Genomic DNA, 24,056 nt, shown 5'->3' with positions numbered 1-24,056 from the left:
CTTCCAACCCTTTCTTGTGGCCTTCATGCTCTGTAATGTGTCTAAGTATGTGTCACCTCAGCATTGGCTCTCTGCCTCATCTCCCTGATCTCATCCTGATAACGTTGCCTGATTTGCTGCAACTGCCTGAGATATTCCTAGACAGAGAGAGAGAGAGAGAGAGAGAGAAAATATATGAATAAAAAACAGGGTTGGCTCATGCAGACATGAGGATATCCATATTCACACCAATGAAACAAATTAAAAGATCACTTTTAATGTTAAGTGCCATTATATACATATAAACTGGGTGCGATTTGCTGGGGGGGATGGTGGGGATCATCCCCCCCTCTGGTTTTTATCTCTGCTGAAAAAAAATCCTCGGGGACAACCCCGTCAATAAAACAAACAAACCAAAAAAAAAGTTGACATGACAGGCATGTTCTGACACAGTTTTCTATGGTCTACATTGCACTCACTTTCAAAATGACCCGAAGTGGCAGCTTTGATGTTCACGAACGTCTAGCGTTGCCAACCGTCCCGTATTGGGCGGGACATCCCGTTTTTTGGGTAATTTTAATTTGTCCCGTCAGGGACAGATCCTGCCCCTCACTCCAATGCTGTGGTGTAAATCGCGTAATTGCCGTGAGAAGCGCTATTACCGCGAGTCGCGGTCATCTGCGATTTAAAACCATTCACTGTTGCCATATCCTGAATTTTTAAGCTATACTGACAAAATAGGCATCAAATTAAACTAGAGCAGATGGTGCAGCCAGTGGATACAGCCTAACTGTTCGATAAGGATAGCAGATAGCTTAAAAAAACCTTCCGAAACAGGATAGACCTCAGCCTATAGTAGGGGAGCTTTTCTGCCTCACTCCTGCCTTTGTGATGTCTTTCTCTCTTCTTCTTCTATGAAGCATTGCAGAAGGTTCTTAGGGTTTTCAAATGGACAATTAAGCAAATATCAGGGTTTTACAGCTACAGCAAATCATTTTTCAGTTTATGACATTGCCTTCATAAATATGGCCTGATTGAATTATTTGGCCAAAGTTTAAAAGAGAAAAATGAGACAATAATATTAGAATTGTTTGTTATTTTGCATTAAGTTACTTAAAAATATCCATTAATTGGTCTATTAATTTTTAAAAGCTCTATTTTAGAAATGAATTTGTAGTGGCCTACATTTGAAACACTCACCTAAAGGCGATTCGGTACTGTAACTATTTTGGGGCGCGGGGGTGCGTGTACAGGGCCTGTACCGATACTTGTCCGCACCCGGAACAAAGTGTCCCTCATTTGGATATGAGAAAGTTGGCAACCCTACGAACATCCCCAGCAAATAGATACATTGTAGATAATCAGAGTGTGAACGTGGATTTAGCGCCATGAATCACATCCTTACTGATGAGCGCAACAGAATGAATGTATCCACACTGAACAGCCTTCTTTTCCTCGCTGTCAATGGGCCAGACGTGCGTTCCTTCCCTGCTGAGAAATTCGCAGAAATGTGGATTAAAGAAGGGCGAAACGCAGCGGATAGCGCATCGACGGGAAAGCAGAAAAGGCCACATGAACTGCGCCATCAGAGCAAACTGTTCATTTAGTATTCATGTATTTCAGTGATTTTTGAGTCACTGTTCATTTAATCCGGAGGGGGAGAAACATCACAGCAACGCGACAAGCAATGCGAACTTTGTTGTGTTAGTGTTCGTGTACTTAGTCAGAGAGATAGGATGATGAATTTACTATCTCTGGTTTAGTGTTCGTTTTCATTTAGTGTTATTCATTTGATATCATCGGATGTTATTGAGCTGTTAGCCTATTGTTACCTTAATTTTGTGACGTTTCATGATTAAAAAAAAAACATCCCCCCTTCTGGTTTTTTGACAAATCGCACCCTGCATATAAATATACTCATGTTTGCATGAACCAACCCTGTTTTTTATTCACTACTCTCTAATTACAAATGACAATCAAATGGTATTCCTTGAGACCTGCTGTCCCTGTATTTTGTCTTGTGCTGCTTGCTGAGGTGGAATGGCTCTCTCATCAAGGCATCTGTACCGTTCAGCATCTGCTGTACTTGGCCTCAGACCCTGCATACAAAATAAGGCTAAGGAAGGTGTTTAAGGAGAGAGAGTGAGAGTGTGTGTGTGCACCTCACCAGCTGTTTTTCCGCTCTGAGTTTGTACTGGTTGGCTTCTTGTCTTCTCTGCAGATATTCCACCCTTGCTGCTGCCACACTAGGAAAAGGAGACATCAAGAAAAAGAAAACCAACTGCTATCTCTCCATCCATCTGTCCATCCATTATCATTCATCTTCTACCTTAACCTAGAGACAGACTTTGTCTCTAATACTCCCATCTCCATCCAAATGCATCTGCTGTTCAATAAAATAATAAAATGCCTAATTTTTAGCTCTCTCTCTCACTCACTCACACACACACACACACACTCTCTCACACACAGTTGGTATGGCTCCAAAGCATTTGGTCTGTTGGCCAGCCTCTCCAGCTCTATGGGTTTTTGAGCTGCAAGAAGAGGTGGAAGAGGAGGTTGATGAAGTGGTTGGTGCTGCAGTTGGACCCAATGGTCACGCTGCTGCCTGTCGTGCTGCAGATGTACATTTGGCTTGGTCTCAAATTGAGTGGGCGTTCCTGCTCCTGCCTTTCTCACTTCAACCACTGCTGCTTGGCCTGTCAGTTTCTTGGAATGAGACAAAATAGGGTTTTGAATTTCATGTTACTTTATGAGTTTTACATAAAACATATTCTGTTCATATCACACACACACACACACATTTTCCACTGTGTTTTGAAATCATACATACCCAGTGGTTTGTATATTACTGGACAGTGAGAGTTCAAATGTAAGATTAAATTGCAGGTCTTCACATTCAGTTTGAAGGGTATGTACACTCATATTGTGGGAATGTCAAGGCTAGGCCAGTAATTTGTTAGTTTATTATGTTTTACTGAGATTACTGAGTTTGAGGAAACTGGTTTAGCTAAAAGTTGAAGTGTTTATAGTGTTTCACAACCCTTGAACATTCCGCATTTTTGTAATAGTGCAAAGTGGAAATAGACTAAATTTGGGATTTAATGTCATATAACTTTTTTCTTTTTTTTTTCCTACTCTGACTAAGCCCCTCTTTACACTGTCAGTGCTATAACCCCTCCTCCAAACAAGCCCAATATCGGCCTTGGGTTTTTCAACCAACTGTGAAAATGCACTAAAAAGCTGACATTATGGTCATTAAAGAACTGGCAGAGTAAACTGGGGTTAAATCATTTTCTCTAGAGGTCAGAGTATTGTAAATTGTGATGTATCTACCTCTTGACTGCCACTATCTACAGAATATCTGGATCTGTTTAGTGCTCCTGATATTCATATTTGTATCATATGATTGGAAGGTTGCGAGTTCAAATCCCAGCACTATTACATTCCTCTGCAGTATCAGAATTGCTAAGTAGTCTAATGCCATACTCACAACCCACCATAAGTGCATGTGAGTATGGTCGCAGGGTTTGGTAGCTTGCAGCCATGTCACAAGGTCGCAGTGAACCCAGGGGAAAGTTTGGGGGAGGAGTACGGGCAAAGTACTTATCAAGTACAGGTCGCATGCCTGACTTCTTCGAGGCATGGTAAAAACTGTGCTGTTAGCAGGGGCGGAGCTAAAGGGGGGGTGGGCAGGGCCATTGTCCCTGGGCCTTGGGCCCTCCCCCTAGCCGTACAGGGCCCCACCCTTTGACATTCAGGCCCTCCCAATAAATGTGCCTTATGCAATTTCATTAAAAATTCCTTGAAACCTATAAGTTTTCACATGATTACAGACTAGTTGACCTATATATCTCTCATTTTTGCTACACATTCTTATCATGGTTAAAAAATAAAAAAAAACCTGTGAAATCCCTAAACAAACTTAAAATATAATAAATTGTAATGTTTTCAAGCTAAACTAAGCTGTTCCTTTTGTATTTAATTGTTTTTCATTTGAGGAATTTGCAAAAAAAACTGCAATGCATGATGGGTAGGATCTAAAGGCTGCCTAACATCCTCATCCGTCTGACAACATACAACAAGACTAGGAAGGTGCATGCCTGGATGTGGTTGTTGGTTGTCTACTAGAAACGAATTCAGCATGTTTAAAAGTAAAAGTAGGGCACAAAAGAGGAAGGAAAAGAAAAATAAAGAGGAGGCAAACTCTAAACTTCCAAAGTTGGATTCATTTTTTACTTTGCCTTCTCCTGTCCCTGAATTTGCTAGTAATGAACATGCATTGCCCTGTGTTAGCACTAGCAGCAGTAGTGTGGTGGTGCTTAGCAGTAGCTCCGGCCAAAGTCATATAGAGGAGGGTGGGGAACGTGGAGAGGGGTTAGCTGAGATGAGCAACCAGAATCAGGAGGGTAGGGAACGTGGAGAGTTAGCTGAAGTGAGCAGCATGATTCCCAGCATGGAATCATCAAACCCAGCTAATTTTCCAACAGACCGTGGTAATTTCCCTGAAAACATTGCAGATGCTAATGTGAAGAGGTATATCCTTCAAACTGGCCCATGTAAGCCAAATGGTCCCTTTCCCGTCACTGGCAATCCCAGTTTTTCAACCCATTACTACACATCTATCACTAAAGCTGGTATTAAACTTTCACGAAGCTGGTTATGCTACTCCCCCAAGCTTGACTGTGCATATTGCGAGCCTCACTGGCTTTTTGCCAATCGTCAAGCCCCTTCCTACAATAATGCCTGGGTAAACGGAGTTAGAGATTGGAAACATATCTCCTCCAAAATCGCAGTGCATGAATCTACCCAGATCCATCTCGGTGCATGTGTAGTCTATGAGCAGTGGAAACTCCATGGTACAATAGATGCTGATATGGAGAGGGATATTCATAATGAGGCTAACTTTTGGAGGCAAGTGTTAGAGCGCATTGTGAATGTCACACTGACCTTAGCGTCATGTAACATGGCATTTAGGGGACAACGAGAGTCCATTGGGCAGGGGAATGCAGGAAACTTTTTGTCCATCATTGAACTGTTGGCCTGCTACGGCCCTGTCCTGAAAGAAATGATCAGCCAGCCCGAGGGATCAGTTAAATATCTGAGCCATGCTATTCAGGATGAGATCATTTATATATTATCACAGAGAGTCAAGAGCAACATAGTCTGGAGTCACGTGGGATCACTGAGCAAGATGGTCGCATAGTAGGAGCTCTCCCATAGACCCACCAAACCACCAAAGTTACCCTTAAATTCGCTATTTTAGTGCGCTTCATCGTTGTACAGTTACTGATAAAGTAACTCTGACCAGTTATAGACTGTTTAAATTCGGGATTTAGTGTATAATGACGACGAGAACAGCCAAACAAAATCCTACTACACCGGCGGCTAGTAAGCTAACAGCAATGTCTGGAACTAGTAAGGGAGATGGTGAAAGTGTGTTAGCTTCCATGCAGCAGTCACTGGAGAAAGCTATGAAAGAAATGGGAAGAGTTGGGAAACTTCTGACGACCCTTCAAGCTGAAATATCGGATATAAAAGAAACCAACGTCGGGCTTCATACAGATATGGACAGTGTTATGCAGCGACTGAACGAAGCAGAGAGCCGTATCTCTCAACTTGAGGATGAGAATGTTCAGTTACGCCAAGAAGCAAGTAAGAACTCTAAAAAGTGCGAGGAATTGCGTTATGCTGTGGAAGATGCAGCCAATCGAGACAGACGCCAAAATCTACGACTTATTGGTTTGAAAGAAAAGCTGGAAGGTAACAGGCCGTCCGAATGCGTGAGAACTATTATCTCCGAGGCTCTGGGGATTGAATTGGACAGATCCCAGCTGCAACGAGTGCATCGAGCCCCGAATACGTTGCCCGAGGACGCCGAAGATCTCCCACCAAGACCAATAATCATTCACTTTTTGAGTTACTTGGAGAGGGAGAGAGTGTTGATGGCTGCAAAACAGAAATATAAAAATAAGGAGGGCGTAACCTGGAAAGGCTGCAAGTTGTCTTTTTTCCCTGACATGACAAAGGAAACGGTGGTAAAGAGGAGAAAGTTTAAGGATGTTAAAAGTCGGCTACACACAATGGACGTGCGGTTTACACTGGGCTTTCCAGCGGAGCTGCGCTTTACTTGGCGAGGGAAAAGAATGAAGTTCACGGACGACAAAAAGGCGATGGACTTTCTCGACAGCCAGACGGAATAACAGAGTGCAGAGGAGGGGTCTCATGTTCGTGAGTCAGCAGATGAATAACTTTGAAATTCCGACAACACCGTAAGGATAGTGTTCTATACTTTTTGTGCTCTCGCCGCTGGGCATTTAAAGGCATAAAAGACTGTCGAGTGTGAGTAGTACCCGATACTGGACAATTGAGATGCCTATTTCTATCGTATATCATTATATTGGTCTGAAAACGTGTTCTCAGTAGGCAAATTACCGGTGACAAGGTCAACATCAAAGGGATATATTTCTTCTTCTGCTTCTTCTTTGGGGTTTTAAGGCAGCCGGCATCCTAAAAAGTTGCATTGCTGCCACCTACTGAACTAAAAACGCAGCGCACTAAATTCTACCATATAGGCCAGTGTCCATTAAAAACTGGAAAAAAGATATTCTTCCCTTCCCACTTGACCCCATGTCCAACACACTTTTCAGAGAAACCTCTTCCAGACCAATCTCCATCAGCTGTCTGACCAGTTCTTGCCTTTGGCAATCGTATTTCCCACAAGAGAGTAACACATGACGTACAGTCTCTATTTCCTGGCAGGAACAATTGGTGCATAATCCAGTCTGATGTTTTCCCAAAATAAATAAGGTACTGTTCAGAAATGTGTGTCCAATTCTCAATCTAGAAATAATAACATTCTCCTTCCATTTGCCTCCTCCTCTTTTGTAAACCTGAACTGAGTCTGTTACTCTACTAGCAAGTGAAAAAAGGTGTCTGCCCTTCTGTTCTTGCTCCCAACGTGACTGCCAACTCAAAATTATCTCTTGCCATACAATGCTTTTACCCTCTGACTTAGATAGGTGCATGTGGACATCAATTGTGTCTTTTTTGGCTGCCTTCTTGGCCAACTTATCAGCCTTTTCATTTAATGAAATGCCCACATGTGCCGGGACCCATAAAAATGACACCTCCACGCCCCTCCTCTTGGCATCCCTAATTTCCATCAGGACTTCATAGATCAAATCTTGCCGGCTCTTTGACAACCCCTTACCAAGACTACTGATAGCTGACACACTATCACTACAAATCAGCACTTTCTTATTCTGGAGTTGTTTGGCCCACTGCACAGCCATCAGGATGGCATATAATTCTACTGTAAAAACACTTAAAAAGTCTGAGGTTCGCTTACAAGCATGAATATTAAACCTTTGAACAATGAAAGCTGCACCTGTAACACCTGTGTCTTGGTCTTGATCCATCAGTGAATACTAAAATATGATCCCTATATCTTTCACCCACATGACAATGAAACTCATGTACTAAATCCACTTCAGGATTATCACACTTGATTCTAAGCAATCCTAGATCAGTCTCTGGAGCCTCCAATTGCCACAAAGGTATAGAAGGCCACACTACTCCTAAACTAAAAGACTTATCAAGGACCTTCAACTCCTGTGCTACAGCTTCCCCAGTCCACCCAAAGCTTAATAATCTTGCCCCCTCTCTCTCCCAGCTTGGCTGAATTACACTTTTTACTGGGTGGTCAGGTCTCTGACCCATCAAATTCACCCAATAGTTTGCTTGAAGCTGCTTCCTTCTCAACTCAAATGGCATTTCACCTGTCTCCACTTGCAAGGAACAGACTGGGGATGATCGCACCGCTCCTGTACAAATCCTCAAAGCCTTAGCTTGGATAACATCCAATCCAGCTAACACTGATTTGGCTGCAGACCCATAGACTATGCATCCATACTCAATCCTTGCCCTGATTAAGTAACTATAAATTTGCTTCAGAGAGGCTACATCAGCCCCCCATTCCAATCCAGAAAGACATCTCATTAAGTTGAGGACCTTTTTACTTTTATCTATGACTTTTGATATATGTTCCCTCCATGTCAGCCTTTCATCAAAGACAACACCAAGGAATTTAAAACTTTTCTGCCTTTCTAGGGGACTTCCATACAAATGCAATCGCAAACACTCATCAATTTTCTTTTTTGTAAAAAACACCACTTTAGTCTTTTCCACTGAAAATCTAAACCCCCATTTCCTACCCCAGTCCTCCATTGTACTGAGAGATTCCTGGACCTTCTTCAGAGCATACTTTACATTTTTTCCCCTCTTCCACAGACTACCATCATCTGCAAACAGCGACTTTCCAATTCCTGGCTGAACATTATTAAAGACATCATTAATCATAATATTGAACAAAAGTGGGCTTATCACACTTCCTTGAGGAGTTCCATTTTCAACCAAGCATTTTCTTGATACATCATTCCCTATCTTAACCTGAATGCTTCTGTTATTCAAAAAATCTAACACCCAGTTAAACATGTTCCCGCCAATCCCAAGTAAGTGCATTTTAATTAAAAGGCCATCAACCCACAGCATATCATACGCCTTCTCCACATCCAAGAAGACTGCCACCAAGGGATATATTTAGAGTGTTAACAATGTTATAAATGATGGTTTTGGAGGGTGATGGGAGGGGAGGGGATTAATGATGACCATCTTAGTGTGCCTCATGGGCCTGTTTTGTGGGGGGTATCTCAAGATAGAGAAAGGGAAAGGAAAGGGTGGTCTGGGGTTTATATTTTATGTTCCCTGTTTTGAAGGGTTTTTGAAAGAATGTTTGTTTGTTTGTGTGGATCGGCAGCTGGGCAGCGCTCCCCCTTTTTTTCCCCATTTTTTGGTTTGTATTACTTCTTATGGCACATGCAGCTTGCATGCACCTCAACAAAGCCTATTGTGGCAAGTTTATTTGTTAAATAAGAATACTAATGAATAACTGTGTTAGGATAGTATCTTGGAATGTGAACGGGTTACATAGCCCTATAAAAAGAAAGAGGTGTTTATCATACCTGAAGTCACAGCAAGCTCACATAGCCTTTATTCAGGAAACACATATGATTGAGTCAGAGGCGGTTAAATTGAAGAGAGATTGGGTGGGCCAAATATTCCATAGCTCATATAGTAGTAAAAAACATGGAGTTGCCATTTTGATACATAAAAATCCTGTGTTTCCGCTATGTACAATTGGCTGCGGCGGGCTGCCGCACCTTGATTTTTGCTGCCGCACCTTCAGGAATACCCCTAGGAGCTATATGTATTCGACTACATTATCCGTTGCTTGCCCAGTCTTTGCATTTGGGGCGAAGCGCAGTTCCACTGGATGAGCTAGCAGTTACTTGATTGGTTTCCACGGGTCGGCGTGGGCTCTGATTGGACAACGTTCCGCCTGGAGCAGCGTAGCCAAGCCAACCTGAGGTAAACTAACTGCTACGCGGCTGTCACTTCAGCTGTCAAATTGGGAAAGGTAAGTGTTGGCAACAATTCTTGAAAAGTAGACAGCAGATGTTATGTTACCTTATATTTCCAGTGTTACTTGACATTATGTTTCGTTATGTCACATAATTACGTTATGTAAAACTATGTTAAGCCACGTTATGTTACATACTGAGTACTGACTACTACTGAGATGTCTTGTTTGGCCTCCCGGTCTTCTGTGGTAGATTAGTCCGTTCACAAACTGAGGGGATGAATATCCACATGTAAACAACTACATAGATCTTCTAGATAGATTATCGTTTGGCATTTTCCATATATAGTTCGTGAGAAATGTAAGGGCAGTTTTTTCGATTTCATTACAGCCTATCGCCAGAGCGCTAGTTTTTATTTGAGCTTAATTAAGTCGACTGATAACGTCAACGCGATATCTTTCAATTGCAGATGAGCTTGTTGAAGTATTTCGCCAAAAAAAGAAAGGCGACAGATGAAGAAATTGGGCAGGTAAGATTCATTCGTGCAAAATAAAAGTAATTCGAGCTAGGGATGGGCATTCGATTACGTTTTCTTCGCCGATTGTCGGGAGAATTAACGATGAATAATCGAATAATAATTAACATCTTTATATTAAAGTAATCATAATTATTGCTATAATTTATCCCATTAGATTCCATGGCGGCCGGTGTCGGCCGTATTGCATCCCATAGCGGCCGGCGTCAGTGTTTTAATAGGCTATATAGGTGAACTGACGACGCCATCATCCCATTTACAGATAAGCCTAAATACTCTTAAGATCAATATTTCAGACCCTCTTCGATTTATTTTCATAATAAAAACACATCTTTGTAATCAATTATTTTTAGATATTTTAGTTTTACTATAGATCTTGCGGTTTGCGAGCCGTCCTTGGATACAAACCTTGGAGCTTTTAAGGTAGGTTGAGGAGAAGAAAGATGTCAAATTGCCCTACTTGACAAAATTCTTCTTACAATTTAAGGATTGAGTAATGACTCACTCTCTCACTCTGCATCCGTCTGTCTCTTTGTGGATCTAATTCAGAAAATGGATTAGCTTAACATTTTGAAAACACTGGCATGTCAGCATGATGAGTGGTGCCAACTGTACCCATCCTTAAGCAAGCTGGCAGCAATAGCCCTGACCGTGCCAGTGTCAAGCGTGAATTGTGAGAGATTTCTCCACAATGAACAGGGTAAGTATAACACTTTGCTATATAAAAACAATATGGGCACACAATAAATATTCCTCATTTCACTCATATAGTCTGTTCTGTTTGATGCCAGGTGAAAACAGACATCAGAAACAGACTGCAGGGGGACCATCTGGCTGCATGCATGCGCCGCAGCATCAATGGACCTCCAGTCAGCAAGTTCCCCTATGAGCAAGCCTTAGAGCTATTTTAAAAAAAAAAACAGAAAAATTAAGTGCTCTGAGCCAGCCTGCAAACTTTGCCACTGACATGTTTATGTGTGATTTCCAATAAATGTGTACTTGTAGTAATCATGTGTTGTGAGATTTATGTTCAGGGGGTGGGGGTAAGGGGTCGCTCTGGGGTTAGGTGTGGGGGGAATTTAGTCTCCCTGACTGTTTTCTAAACTGCCTTGCTCTGCAGGTTATGCTTGTTCTTTCAAGACTAGGTTTATTCATTTATTCCCTTACAAAGGGTCACCATTTTAGAGTGTGTTTTGTCAAAAAATTTCTCAGAATACTCCCGTATCCTCATACTGGGGTGGGACGTCTGAGCGCAGGTCTTGCCACCGTACCTTCAAACATTTTCTAGGGGAAACACTGAAATCTAAATTTTATTGTTATAAAACAGCAAAAGGATGATGAGGAGAGGGTTATATACTTACAAGCTAAAATCAATGGGGTACAGGTTACTCTATGCAATATATATGCTCCAAATGAAGAAAATCCAGGTTTCTTTCATAAAATTAATAAATTAATGGGTAATGATGGTGGGGGGGCCTATGATAGTAGGTGGGGATTTCAACCAGGTTTTGGATGGGGTTTTGGACAAAACTACCTTCTCTAATATTGTTCCAAAAGACAGAATGGCTATTGGTCTGCTGATGGAGGATATGGGTCTGACAGATATATGGAGGCTTGTTAATCCCAGGGATAAAGAATATACATTTTATTCCCATAAACATAAATCACAGTCCAGGATAGATTATTTTTTAATTAGCAAAGAACTTGTGAATAATGTCACAGATTGCTCAATAGGTCCAATAGCACTGACTGACCATGCAGCAGTACATTTGGGAGTATTGATTGGATTAGAGAGCAATAGAGGAGGTAGGTGGAGATTGAATGTTTCTGTGTTTCAGGACCCAGTGTTCTGTAGCCAGCTTGAAAAGGATATTAGTATTTTTTTTTCTTGGAAAATATAGGCTCAACAGATAGAATAGGTACAGTGTGGGAAGCTTCTAAAGCTTATATTAGGGGAAAGATTATAGCTCAGTGTAGTGCGAAGAAAAGAGAGCAAATAAGAAGACTTCAGGACTTAGAAACTCAACTTAAAGATTTAGAGAAGAAACTGGCTGAGAAATATAATGATGTACTGCTAAAGGAAATCTGTGACCTCAAATTTCAAATAAATGATATTTACAATAGAAAGGTAGAATATGCTCTATTCAAGCTTAAAACTACTTACTATGAAAGTGGAGAAAAAGCTGGCAAGTTGTTAGCTAGACAGCTGCGGCAAAAAGAAGCAAGTTATGCTATATCAGCGGTTAAAAACAAGAAAGGGGAATTGATGACTAATACAAGTGATATCAATAAAGTTTTTGCGAGTTTCTATAGCCAGTTATATACATCGGAGATTAACCCTGAATTAAAGAAATATGATGCCTTTTTCTCTAGGATTAATCTACCACAAATATTGGATGATGAAAAGGAATTACTAGACTGTCCTATATCAGTGGAGGAAGTTAAAAATGCAATTAAATCAATGAGGGCTGGAAAATCACCTGGTTTGGATGGTTTTCCTTCTGAGTATTATAAGAGATTTAGTGGCATTCTTGCGCCTATTCTGACAGAGGCCTATGAAGAGTCTTTTTTAGTGGGCAAATTACCAAATACATTTAATGAAGCTTTAATCTCCTTAATTGTTAAAAAAGATAAAGACCCTGCTGATCCAGCTAGTTATAGACCAGTCAGTCTTATTAATGTGGATTGTAAAATCTTGACAAAAGTACTGGCAACCAGATTAGAGAATCTTTTGCCACATTTAATACATTTTGATCAGGTAGGCTTTATTAAAGGGAGAGCATCCTCTGATAATGTTAGACGCCTATTGCACCTGATGCAACTTAATCATAACAATAGCAATGCAATAGCCACTATATCGTTAGATGCCCAGAAGGCATTCGATAGGGTGGAATGGGGCTTTCTACATTACACTCTTAGAAAATTTGGGTGTGGAGAGGGCTTTATCAAATGGGTAAATATTATTTATTCAGATCCAAGAGCTGCAGTGATAACAAATGGAATAATATCATCTTTCTTCAATTTATCACGGGGAACAAAGCAAGGAGATCCCCTCAGTCCCCTGCTCTTCACACTATTTTTGGAACCTTTGACTACTGCAATAAGGAGTGAGAGTAGTAGGGATTATGCATGGCGGAGAAGAGCATAAAATGTTTCTTTATGCAGATAATATTTTGTTACTTCTGGAGGACCCTTTGTTGTCAGTTCCTAATGTTTTGTCCACAATAGAGTCTTTCTCAGCATTATCAGGCTACAAAATAAATTGGGAAAAGTCTGAGTGTATGCCGATATATCTAAAGGATGCAGTCAAATCATAATGACAACATTCAAGTTTAAGTGGGTCCAAACTGGAATGAAATATTTAGGTGTTAGACTGTGCCCAGATTTGGCAAGTATAATTGACATGAATATGTCCCCTCTACTTAAGATGATTAAGTTGAATTTGGAAAAGTGGAGGATGATTAACCTCACATTATGGAGGAAAATTAATGTAATTAAAATGATAGTGTCCACACAATTTAATTACATCTCTATGATGATACCAGTACAGATTTCTAATGCCATTTTCAAGCAATATAACAAATTAATCACTGAGTTTTTGTGGAATGGGAAAAAGCCCAGAATTAAGCTTCAAAAAATATTTGTCTCACGGGATATTGGTGGATTGGCCCTTCCAAACGTGGAATTATATAATATTGCCTTTGAGATGAATAAGTTGGCAAGGCATTGGGGTATAGGTGATTCCAAGCCTGGGTGGGTCAAAATTGAAGAAGGGCTTGTGTGCCTATCTGGTGTGGTAGAATTTATGTCACAGAAAACTCAGGCAGGAGAGGCTAATTTAATTCTGAATCATTCACGATGGGCATGGGCAAGGGTGCATAAAATGTTGGGGATTTCACAATATAAGCAAAGCTACTCTTCTATATGGAATAACCCTTTCATTTGCATAGGTAAAAAGGTATTCTTATGGCCAACTTGGATGGGGAAGGGCATACGTATTGTTCAAGATCTGTATAGAGATCAGACATTTATGTCTTTTGAGGATCTTAAACAAAAGTATAACTTAACTGACAAAGGGGATTTTTGGAGGTATCTACAGTTGAGAAGTTCTGTGGGGTCTGTTCTTGGTTTGAAAAGAGAGAATAAAGAAGACAATGTGGTGCAGGAGTTTTTTAACGCTCCACCTACAGTATCTCACATGCACACTCTGCCTCTGTATTTTATAACAAAATGTCAAAAATCCAAACAAAACTGTGTGAAAACTTAAGGATTATGTGGCAGAAAGATCTTGATACGGACACTGATGAGGTTACGTGGGAAAATATTATTTCAAATGTGGGAAGGGCTACAAGGGATGCTAGAAATAAATTTATTCACTACAAAATTGTGCATAGGTATTATTTTACACCAAGTAAGCTATTTTGAATGGGTTTAATGAAGGATAATAAATGTTGGAAGTGTAATAAAGAGGTGGGCACACTTCTTCATGCACTATGGAACTGCCCCTTGATAATGCCCTTTTGGAAGGCAGTTTTGAAAAATTTGAGGACTGGCTTAGTCAACCTTTACCACCAGAGTCTGCACAATTTTGCCTGTTAGGAGATAAGTCATTTATGCCAGAGGGTCTTTCAAAAGCTGAAGGTAGACTAATGATGACAGGTTTTCTGGTAGCAGCTAGAATTATTGGAATAATTATTCTTCCATTTAAGAATTTTCATCATAGGTACACTTCAACTATGAGAGACAGAATGGGGGGAAAGAATCCAGGAAATCACATTGTAGGATTTTTAATGAATTAATTGGTAAATTCTCTGTAAAATAAGTATTTGGTCACCTACAAACAAACAAGATTTCTGGCTCTCACAAACCTGTAACTACTTCTTTAAGAGGCTCCTCTGTCCTCCACTCGTTACCTGTATTAATGGGACCTGTTTGAACTCGTTATCAGTATAAAAGACACCTGTCCACAACTTCAAACAGTCACACTCCAAACTCCGCTATGGCCAAGACCAAAGAGCTGTCAAAGGACACCAGAAACAAAATTGTAGACCTGCACCAGGCTGGGAAGACTGAATCTGCAATAGGTAAGCAGCTTGGTGTGAAGAAATCAACTGTGGGAGCAATTATTAGAAAATGGAAGACATACAAGACCACTGATAATCTCCCTCGATCTGGGGCTCCACGCAAGATCTCACCTCGTGGGGTCAAGATGATCACAAGAACGGTGAGCAAAAATCCCAGAACCACACGGGGGGACCTAGTGAATGACCTGCAGAGAGCTGGGACCAAAGTAACAAAGGCTACCATCAGTAACACACTACGCCGCCAGGGACTCAAATCCTGCAGTGCCAGACGTGTCCCCCTGCTTAAGCCAGTACATGTCCAGGCCCGTCTGAAGTTTGCTAGAGAGCATTTGGATGATCCAGAAGAGGATTGGGAGAATGTCATATGGTTAGATGAAACCAAAATAGAACTTTTTGGTAAAAACTCAACTTGTCGTGTTTGGAGGAGAAAGAATGCTGAGTTGCATCCAAAGAACACCATACCTACTGTGAAGCATGGGGGTGGAAACATCATGCTTTGGGGCTGTTTTTCTGCAAAGGGACCAGGATGACTGATCCGTGTAAAGGAAAGAATGAATGGGGCCATGTATCGTGAGATTTTGAGTGAAAACCTCCTTCCATCAGCAAGGGCATTGAAGATGAAACGTGGCTGGGTCTTTCAGCATGACAATGATCCCAAACACACTGCCCAGGCAACGAAGGAGTGGCTTCGTAAGAAGCATTTCAAGGTCCTGGAGTGGCCTAGCCAGTCTCCAGATCTCAACCCCATAGAAAATCTTTGGAGGGAGTTGAAAGTCCATGTTGCCCAGCGACAGCCCCAAAACATCACTGCTCTGGAGGAGATCTGCATGGAGGAATGGGCCAAAATACCAGCAACAGTGTGTGAAAACCTCGTGAAGACTTACAGAAAACGTTTGACCTCTGTCATTGCCAACAAAGGGTATATAACAAAGTATTGAGATGAACTTTTGTTATTGACCAAATACTTATTTTCCACCATAATTTGCAAATAAATTCTTTAAAAATCAGACTGTGATTTTTCTGGATTTTTTTTTCTCATTTTGTCTCTCATAGTTGAGGTATACCTATGATGAAAATTACAGGCCTCTCTCATCTTTTTAAGTGGGAGAACTTGCACAATTGGTGACTGACTAAATACTTTTTTGCCCCACTGTATGTGCATTAATATGTCTGTGAATAGGTTATTGAGGAGAGTTGTCATGTTCTGTGTTGCTGCCGATGTGTGTGTTTTTGTTCTTAAATGTGTGTTTGTTCTTTTTTGTAATTGAATTATAAAAAACAAAATAAAAATTTTAATGACAAAAAAAAGAGCAACATAGTCCATGAAATAAATGCATCTCCATTTTATTCCATCATTATGGACACCACTCAAGACGTAGCAAAGCGCGATCATCTGAGCCAGGTCTTCAGGTATGTTTTAATTGATTGAGACGAAATGGGTGTTGCTACAGATATCAGGATAGTCTTGGATTCAAGATAACTGTGAGCGCATCCGCTTCTGAACTGGAGGGCCGAATTATTAGCTGCATTGAAGGGAATGGCTTAGATCTCTCCAGATGCCGTGGACAGGGTTATGACGGCGCAGTGAACATGAGCGGAATTTATTCTGGTGTTCAAGCGAGAATAGCGGAGCGGGAGCCCCTTGCTTTGTATGTGCACTGTGCGGCTCATTGTCTGAATTTGGTACTGAACGATTCTGTCAAAACTATCCCAGAGATTAGACAGTTTTATGATGTGGTTGAACAACTGTAAAACTTTTTTGCCAACAGTGTTAAGAGATGGGCATTGGTGACTAACTGAGCCCAGAGAGCAGGGACATAACCTTGAAATGCCTCTGCCCAACCCGCTGGTCCTCCCACTACAATGCGCTTGTTGCATTAAAGTACAGATATGGAGATGTCATTAAAGCTCTCGACAAGCTCTCACTTACAAGCGAGAAAACGAATGAACGAGATGAGGCAGATGCACTTAAAAAGGCCATGTTAGGACTGGGACTGTTTTGGCCTCTAGAGGCCGCTGTTATTTCCTTTGTTTGGTCATGTTTGTTTTGGCCTCTAGAGGTCGCCACTGTGTTCTGTGTTTGTCTTATTGCCTGTTTCCTGCCCTGCCCTGTCCTTAATTAGTTTGTGTATTTATACCCCTGAGTTCAGTCCTCTTGCCACGGAGTCTTTGTGCTGTTATGTTTAGCTCCAGTTACCTCTGTACCGTGTTCCTTGCCTTTGTCTTTTTGGTTTTGCACTTTGCTTTGCTTTTTGGACTTTTTGGACTTAGCATTTACTGTTTTTTGGATCTTCTGAGCGTTGGTATTTTTGCCTTTTCTTTTCTGGTTTTTTGGCTTTTGTTTTGACTTTGAACTTTTGGATATTTTTTTTATTTTTCCCTTCACCTTCTGAGTGTTTTGGATTATTTCTTTTTGGACTGTATATATTGTAAATAAACTTTTTGATACTTTTCTACTTCTGCCTCACGCCTCTACATTTGCGTCATCCCCCTGGTGGCCTAGTGGGGGGTTGCTGGATTATCATCCCAGCAAAACCCTAACAGGCCATTACTAAATTTCAGTTCATATTTTTAATCAGCCTTCATACAAAGATTTTGGAGTGCACTAATGCCATCTCAAAGTTACTGTCGGAGAAGACCATTGATCTCCTCAAAACGTCTGCATTATTACAGAATGCTGTACAAACTCTACAGGAGTACAGGGAGCAGTTTGATGAGGCAAAGGCTTCCACTCTGGCATTGGCTGTGAAATGGGGCAGTCAAACACAATTCGTAGCCATCAGGTTGAAAAAAGTGAAGCGCCACTTTGATCACCTTAGCGAAGACAGTCGGCTTTCCGATGCAGAACATTATTTTTGGGTGAATGCATTCTATGCATGCCTTGATGTAATCATTCAGCAGCTGTCACAAAGGTTTGTCAGTTTAAATTAGACTGCTCATTTGTTTGAGGCTATTCATCCAAATACGCTCCAGCATACCAAGGACGAGGAGCTGTACGAAGTGGCCCGTCGACTGTGTGATCACTATAGTCGGGATATTGACTCCAGCTTTCCTGGTCAACTAATGTCATTTAGGGCTTGTTTCAAGGAGCAGATAGCGAGACACACATCTGTGCTTAGCCTGGCCAGGTTGCTGGTAGTAGATCATCCAGCAGTAACTTCTACATTTAGTGAGGTGTGCATGGCCTTCTTGCTTTTTCTCACTCTCTCCGTCTCAGTTGCGACAGCAGAGCGCTCTTTCTCCAAATTAAAATTGATAAAAAATTATCTCAGGAGCACAATGGGTCAAGAGAGACTCTGTGGATTGGCCATTTTATCAATTGAGAATGAGCGAGCAAGAGCGCTTAACATCCCTCAAATAGTCAACGACTTTGCGGAGCGCAAGGCGCGTCGAATGCCTTTTTAATGACGAACGCAGGTTTCCGTGTCGGCTTTGTAGTTGAAGATGTGCTTACACAATGAGGGTGTATCATTCATGATTGCTGGATTTTTTTTTGTTGTTGTTTAGTGTCTATTTGGAACATAATAAAAAATGAATGGAAAATACAGGCTATGTAGGCCTATAAAAAATGATAAATAAAATAATAATAATAAAAAAAACTTTGAGCAAGTTGGCGGCACGGTGGTGTAGTGGTTAGCGCTGTCGCCTCACAGCAAGAAGGTCCGGATTCGAGCCCCGTGGCCGGCAAGGGCCTTTCTGTGCGGAGTTTGCATGTTGTCCGCGTGGGTTTCCTCCGGGTGCTCCGGTTTCCCCCACAGTCCAAAGACATGCAGGTTAGGTTAACTGGTGACTCTAAATTGACTGTAGGTGTGAGTGTGAATGGTTGTCTGTGTCTATGTGTCAGCTCTGTGATGACCTGGCGACTTGTCCAGGGTGTACCCTGCCTTTCGCCCATAGTCAGCTGGGATAAGCTCCAGCTTGCCTGCGACCCTGTAGAACAGGATAAAGCGGCTAGAGATAATGAGATGAGATGACTTTGAGCAAGTTCTGTTCTAATATAGCCTGATTATATGCCGCAGGCCTTCTGTTTGTTTGCAATTTCGCCATGGCTAGGAGGTCCAAAGGCTACGTTCTTAAAAACTGCTTTTTGTTGCCTGAGTAGGCCTATATGCCGCAAGCCTTCTAATTTGTTTGTTTGCAATTTCGCCATGTGGGGGGGGCTGATTGGTGTTTTGCCCCGGGGCCTTGTGTGCAGTTGTTCTGCCACTGAGTCCCCCCTGCCCCTGACACACATCCTGATATGCCTTGAATCATTACCTTTATCACTGATCCCCACCTTCTATATATGTTAGGAAGCTTCCCCACATATCACTGAATTTTGACACCGAGTCTCTTACTTTGGCTAGCATTAATTCATAAGAGGCTGTACTTGTCATGAGTTCAATCCAGTCCTTGTGACAGGGCATAATTGTACTTTTCCACTGCCTTAGAATGATCCTGGCTGCATTAAGAAAGCCTGCCAAAACCAGCCCAAACTGCCCCTTCGTAAGTCCAACCGTTGCCCCGGGGCCTTGTGTGCAGTTGTTCCGCCACTGGCTGTTAGCCCATGGAAAGCATATGTCTGACGCATGTATTCAGTGCGTGTGACTTGCATTTTACCAGTTTCTTGCGCTAGGAGTCCGGGCCACACTTGTGAAGCATGTGTGACGCACGTGATTAGCACGTGACAATCACTCAAGACTTGCACGTAACGCAAGCCAGGAGTGCGTATAAAAGCATGTCTGCAGCATTCTGCATCTGTCTTTTGACTGAAGAACATTGGATATTTTGTGGGAAAAATTTGAAAGTGTGTTTCAGTGCTCAAACTGTTGGGCTTTTTAGTTGGGATTTTTTACAATGTAATAAAATGTGTTATTCCCTTATACTTATGTTTTATTATTTGACGTTTGCATGGTAAATTAACATATACGCAAATAAAAACAGCAAATGAGGTGGTCTTCTTCCCTTCTACAATGCTACACACTACATAATCGGTTCCTTTCCCAATATATATATATATCCAGAGTCTTGCCCCTCGTGTCGCGTGCGGGTCGCGTGTGCTACGTGCACGCCACACATGGGGTAGAAAGTGAGATATACTTCTGTCTTGGGGGCTGCACAAATAGCAAGTGTGGAATACTTGTGTAGTATTTCTGAGGCACATCACTCGTACAATGACTGTGTGTCACTCATGCGTCTTACTGTCATTGCAAAAAGCCCCTATTAGCCATGCTGCTGGCTTGGTTCAGGCATACAAAAGAAGTATGGGTCCCGTACGTAATGTATGCGTTCTTGATTTTTCACAAGACCCGTAGAATTTGCATGTGCAGGACCAAAAGTCTCCACGGCCAGTCTGCGACCTTCCACGGCGCTGAACACATGCAAGTGTTGCGCAGGTCTCAAGCACAGTTTTGCCAAATTTTTACCATAGACTGCCCGTAGTAGCACATACGGCAGGTTGTGAGTGTGGTTTAAGCCTGTCAAAATGTGATTTATATCCATATCCAATTGGAATCTGATGATATGTACTGTCGCAAGTCTGAACAGACAAAAATCACATGAACTCCACATTGCCAAGCAGTAAATAAGCAAGTCCATTTTATTCCTCTCCATTTTGGTTTGTTCATGTCAACTTCTACTTTTGTATACAAAGTCATTACAACTGCCAGGGGAAATGTCATTACTATAGCAACCAGTGTGAATAAGACTGAAAAATGAGGACTGCCACATAGACACAGATCAAATCTGATCACTTGCAATATATAATATGGACAGGCAAGCAGGAAGATCAGATTTGCAAAAAAATTAGATTGGGACTGATAGTGTGAACCTTTAAGTAAATCAATACATTTGAAAGAAGTTGTTGATGTATGAGGAGTCGACCAACTCTCTGTTCTCAAGAGCACTTCTTTCTCTCTCTCTGTCGAGCTACATGTCATGCCTGAGATATTCCTGCTCTCCAGACCTGCCTGATCATCTTGATGCCCTACTTATGCATACTCACTGCATCAGTTATGGTTAATTGTATAAGAATTGTTGCTAGCTGAAACATACTAATCACAGCAGTTTTAGTGGAGCTCCTTGCATGCAAAGCATGCGGAGCGAAGCGCCATACTTAAGAGAATATGGTAATGCATCGACCTGATTTTTGATGGCTTTTGCGACCGTATGATGTCCGTATGTACAAATGACGAACATGTACCTCCACAGGCATTCTGATCATAAGTGCAAGGCAATGTATCTCATAAACACTTGACCACAGGACAATGAAATTTGTATTTTATTTACATAAGATTGATGGGTTTTTATCCAGCACTTATTTTTTAATTTGCTTTTTAAAAAATACTGTGGATTTTTTTACTAACACACACATACACACACACACACACACACAAATATATATATATATATATATATATACACACACACACACAATCATAGGCTCTTAAGCATTTGCTTATTTAAATCCAAATTGTGACTTTTTTTGACTGTTTCATGTCAGAGCATATGATTATTCATCTCATCTCATTATCTCTAGCCGCTTTATCCTTCTACAGGGTCGCAGGCAAGCTGGAGCCTATCCCAGCTGACTACGGGCGAAAGGCGGGGTACACCCTGGACAAGTCGCCAGGTCATCACAGGGCTGACACATAGACACAGACAACCATTCACACTCACATTCACACCTACGGTCAATTTAGAGTCGCCAGTTAACCTAACCTGCATGTCTTTGGACTGTGGGGGAAACCGGAGCACCCGGAGGAAACCCACGCGGACACGGGGAGAACATGCAAACTCCACACAGAAAGGCCCTCGCCGGCCCCGGGGCTCGAACCCAGGACCTTCTTGCTGTGAGGCGACAGCGCTAACCACTACACCACCGTGCCGCCCATATGATTATTGTGTTTGAAATTAAGTGAAAAATTAAAAAAAATAGCTACTCTAAAGTTTCCAGGTGGCCAAGTGGTCTAAGGTACAAAACTCAAGGTTTAGACCAGGGTCCCCCAATTAGTTTTCCCCAAGGACAAAAGTATGTGAAGTGTGCCAAGCCAAGGGCCAAAATGTTTGGGATTTTTTTCCATTGTGACAGTAAAAGTTGCTTTATGTGCAGATGATGTTGTTGCTGCTCCTGTTATTATTATTATTAGTAGTAGTAGTAGTTTGTAAAAGTAATAATTTAGGCCTGGGCTTCTCAAAGGGTCAGACAAGAATATAAGAAAAAAAGCATTCTTGAAAACAAAATAAGTCCAAAGACAACCATTTAATTATTTAAATGTCCTTTTATACATTTCCACAGCCACCAACACTGAACAATAAACACCCTGGCATTTAAACACATTTTGTATCTGACTCAAGTCAAAAGCATTTTAATGTACCCATCTCCAATATGTCCAAACAGCTTTCCACAAAAACAGCTTTCAGCAGCATCTCTAAAACCATTCACCTCAAGTGAGACTGTGTGAGACAGACACAGAGAGAGAGAGAGAGACTGTCAGTTTCTCACTTTTAAAATAAAAGGTATATCACAAAAACACAACTCATTATTATTATTATTATTATTTTGAAAAATAAATAAATAAATGGATGTTGTTCACTCACCAGTCAGTGAGAGAAGTGCGAGCGATGGAATGAGGCAATCCTTCTGTATTCTGTTGTGGCAATCCTGAGGCACTGGCCAAGATGTGCACTGGAGAGTTTGTTTCTGTCCTGGTTCTTGATAGAGTTCATTGAAGAAAATGATGACTCACAAATGTGTGTGGAGGGGAACATTGTGAGTAGGTGCACTGCAATAGCGCTCATGTTTCGGAATCAAGCCTGGGTAACCACACTGATCCAAAAGTCACTCACTCCAACGTCCTTGTGTTGTGCTTGGAGCAGGTCAGATATTCCCATCTCCAAGACCTCCATCTGAAGAGATGCCACATCTATAGAAGGCACCAGCCTTTTGGCCTCTGCAGTCCACTGGTGGTCAGCCGAAATGGAGAACAGCTGTCTCAGGAAGAGGAGGATGTCGCCTGAGAGTTTATGGGAGCTTTCAAATCTTTCTTTGAATTTTTTTGCCAGCCTGGTCATTAAATCCTTCATTACGTGATCCTCCCGCATTTTTTTTCTTCTCACAGTGCTCTTGCAGATGTGGAAAGTGAAACTTTCTCACTTGAATGTCTCTCTCCAGAAGTTTCAACTTTGACTGAAACACTTCTTACATGTCTGAGATAGTGTGGTTCCTGGCTTATAATTGCAGATTAAGCTGATTCAGATGAGACATGATGTCACACAAAAAGAGAACATGTGCCATCACTTTGTTGTCACTTAAAAACCTCTGAAATTCATGGGCTTTTTGGCTCTGCAGGCTGAATAGAAATTATACAAGCTCATCATGCAGGTTGCACACCCTTTCCAACACATGGCCTTTACTCATCCAGCAAACATCATTATGTAGCAAAAGATCCTTGTGCTCCACTGACATTTCCTCCAGCAATGTTCTGAATAGGTGATGTTGTAGACTTGAGCTCTCCTGAAAAAAATTAACCAGTCTCATCACAGTATCCATTGCCTTTTTCATTTCTCCACACAGTTTAGCACACAACACTGATTTGTGAATAATGCAGTGAAATGTCAAGAGTGCTGGGTTAATGGTGGCAAGCTTGCTTACCAAGCTCTTGTGTGGTCCCATCATCGACAGAGCCCTGTCAGTGACAACGGACATGATTTTGCCATTCTTTTCGAAGAACTGTGTCAACTCTTTAAAGATGATTTTCCCAGTTATGTGCCCAGACAGAAGAAGGAAACAAAAGGAGCTCTACCCAGAAAACATGCTCATCAAAAAAATCTTCCAAACACAGATAATTGTTCCATATCAGTTCAGTCACAGGACAAGTCTATGGCTAGTGATATGGTTTCTGCTTTCTTCAAATCGGTAAGTAGACTGGAAAAACACTCCTCCACTAAAACTTCTACCCTTCTTGTCACCATGTTAGCCAACAATGGCACCTGCTTTAGTAGTTCCACAACCATTTTCTTGTTTTTCTCATTATGACTTAAAACTTCTTCAACCAT

At 41.5% G+C, this 24,056-nt stretch overlaps 1 protein-coding gene across 2 annotated transcripts in view; it reads right to left on the bottom strand.

Annotated features, from left to right (window-relative positions):
- Positions 1–24,056, bottom strand: part of LOC132896423 (serine/threonine-protein kinase Nek5) — a 186,335-nt gene that overhangs the window by 81,883 nt on the left and 80,396 nt on the right. For both annotated transcript variants that reach the window (XM_060937239.1, XM_060937240.1), the window contains exons 12-15: positions 2,450–2,688; positions 2,147–2,225; positions 1,977–2,078; positions 57–137 (exon numbers count right to left, since the gene is read on the bottom strand). In XM_060937239.1, coding sequence (XP_060793222.1) covers positions 57–137; positions 1,977–2,078; positions 2,147–2,225; positions 2,450–2,688 — 501 coding nt within the window. The remainder of the gene's footprint in view (positions 1–56; positions 138–1,976; positions 2,079–2,146; positions 2,226–2,449; positions 2,689–24,056) is intronic.

The sequence above is a fragment of the Neoarius graeffei genome, chromosome 13 (assembly GCF_027579695.1).
Source record: "Neoarius graeffei isolate fNeoGra1 chromosome 13, fNeoGra1.pri, whole genome shotgun sequence".
Lineage (NCBI taxonomy): Eukaryota > Metazoa > Chordata > Actinopteri > Siluriformes > Ariidae > Neoarius > Neoarius graeffei.
Note: the sequence above shows the minus strand (reverse complement) of the source record. Positions and strands in the feature narration are given on the sequence as shown.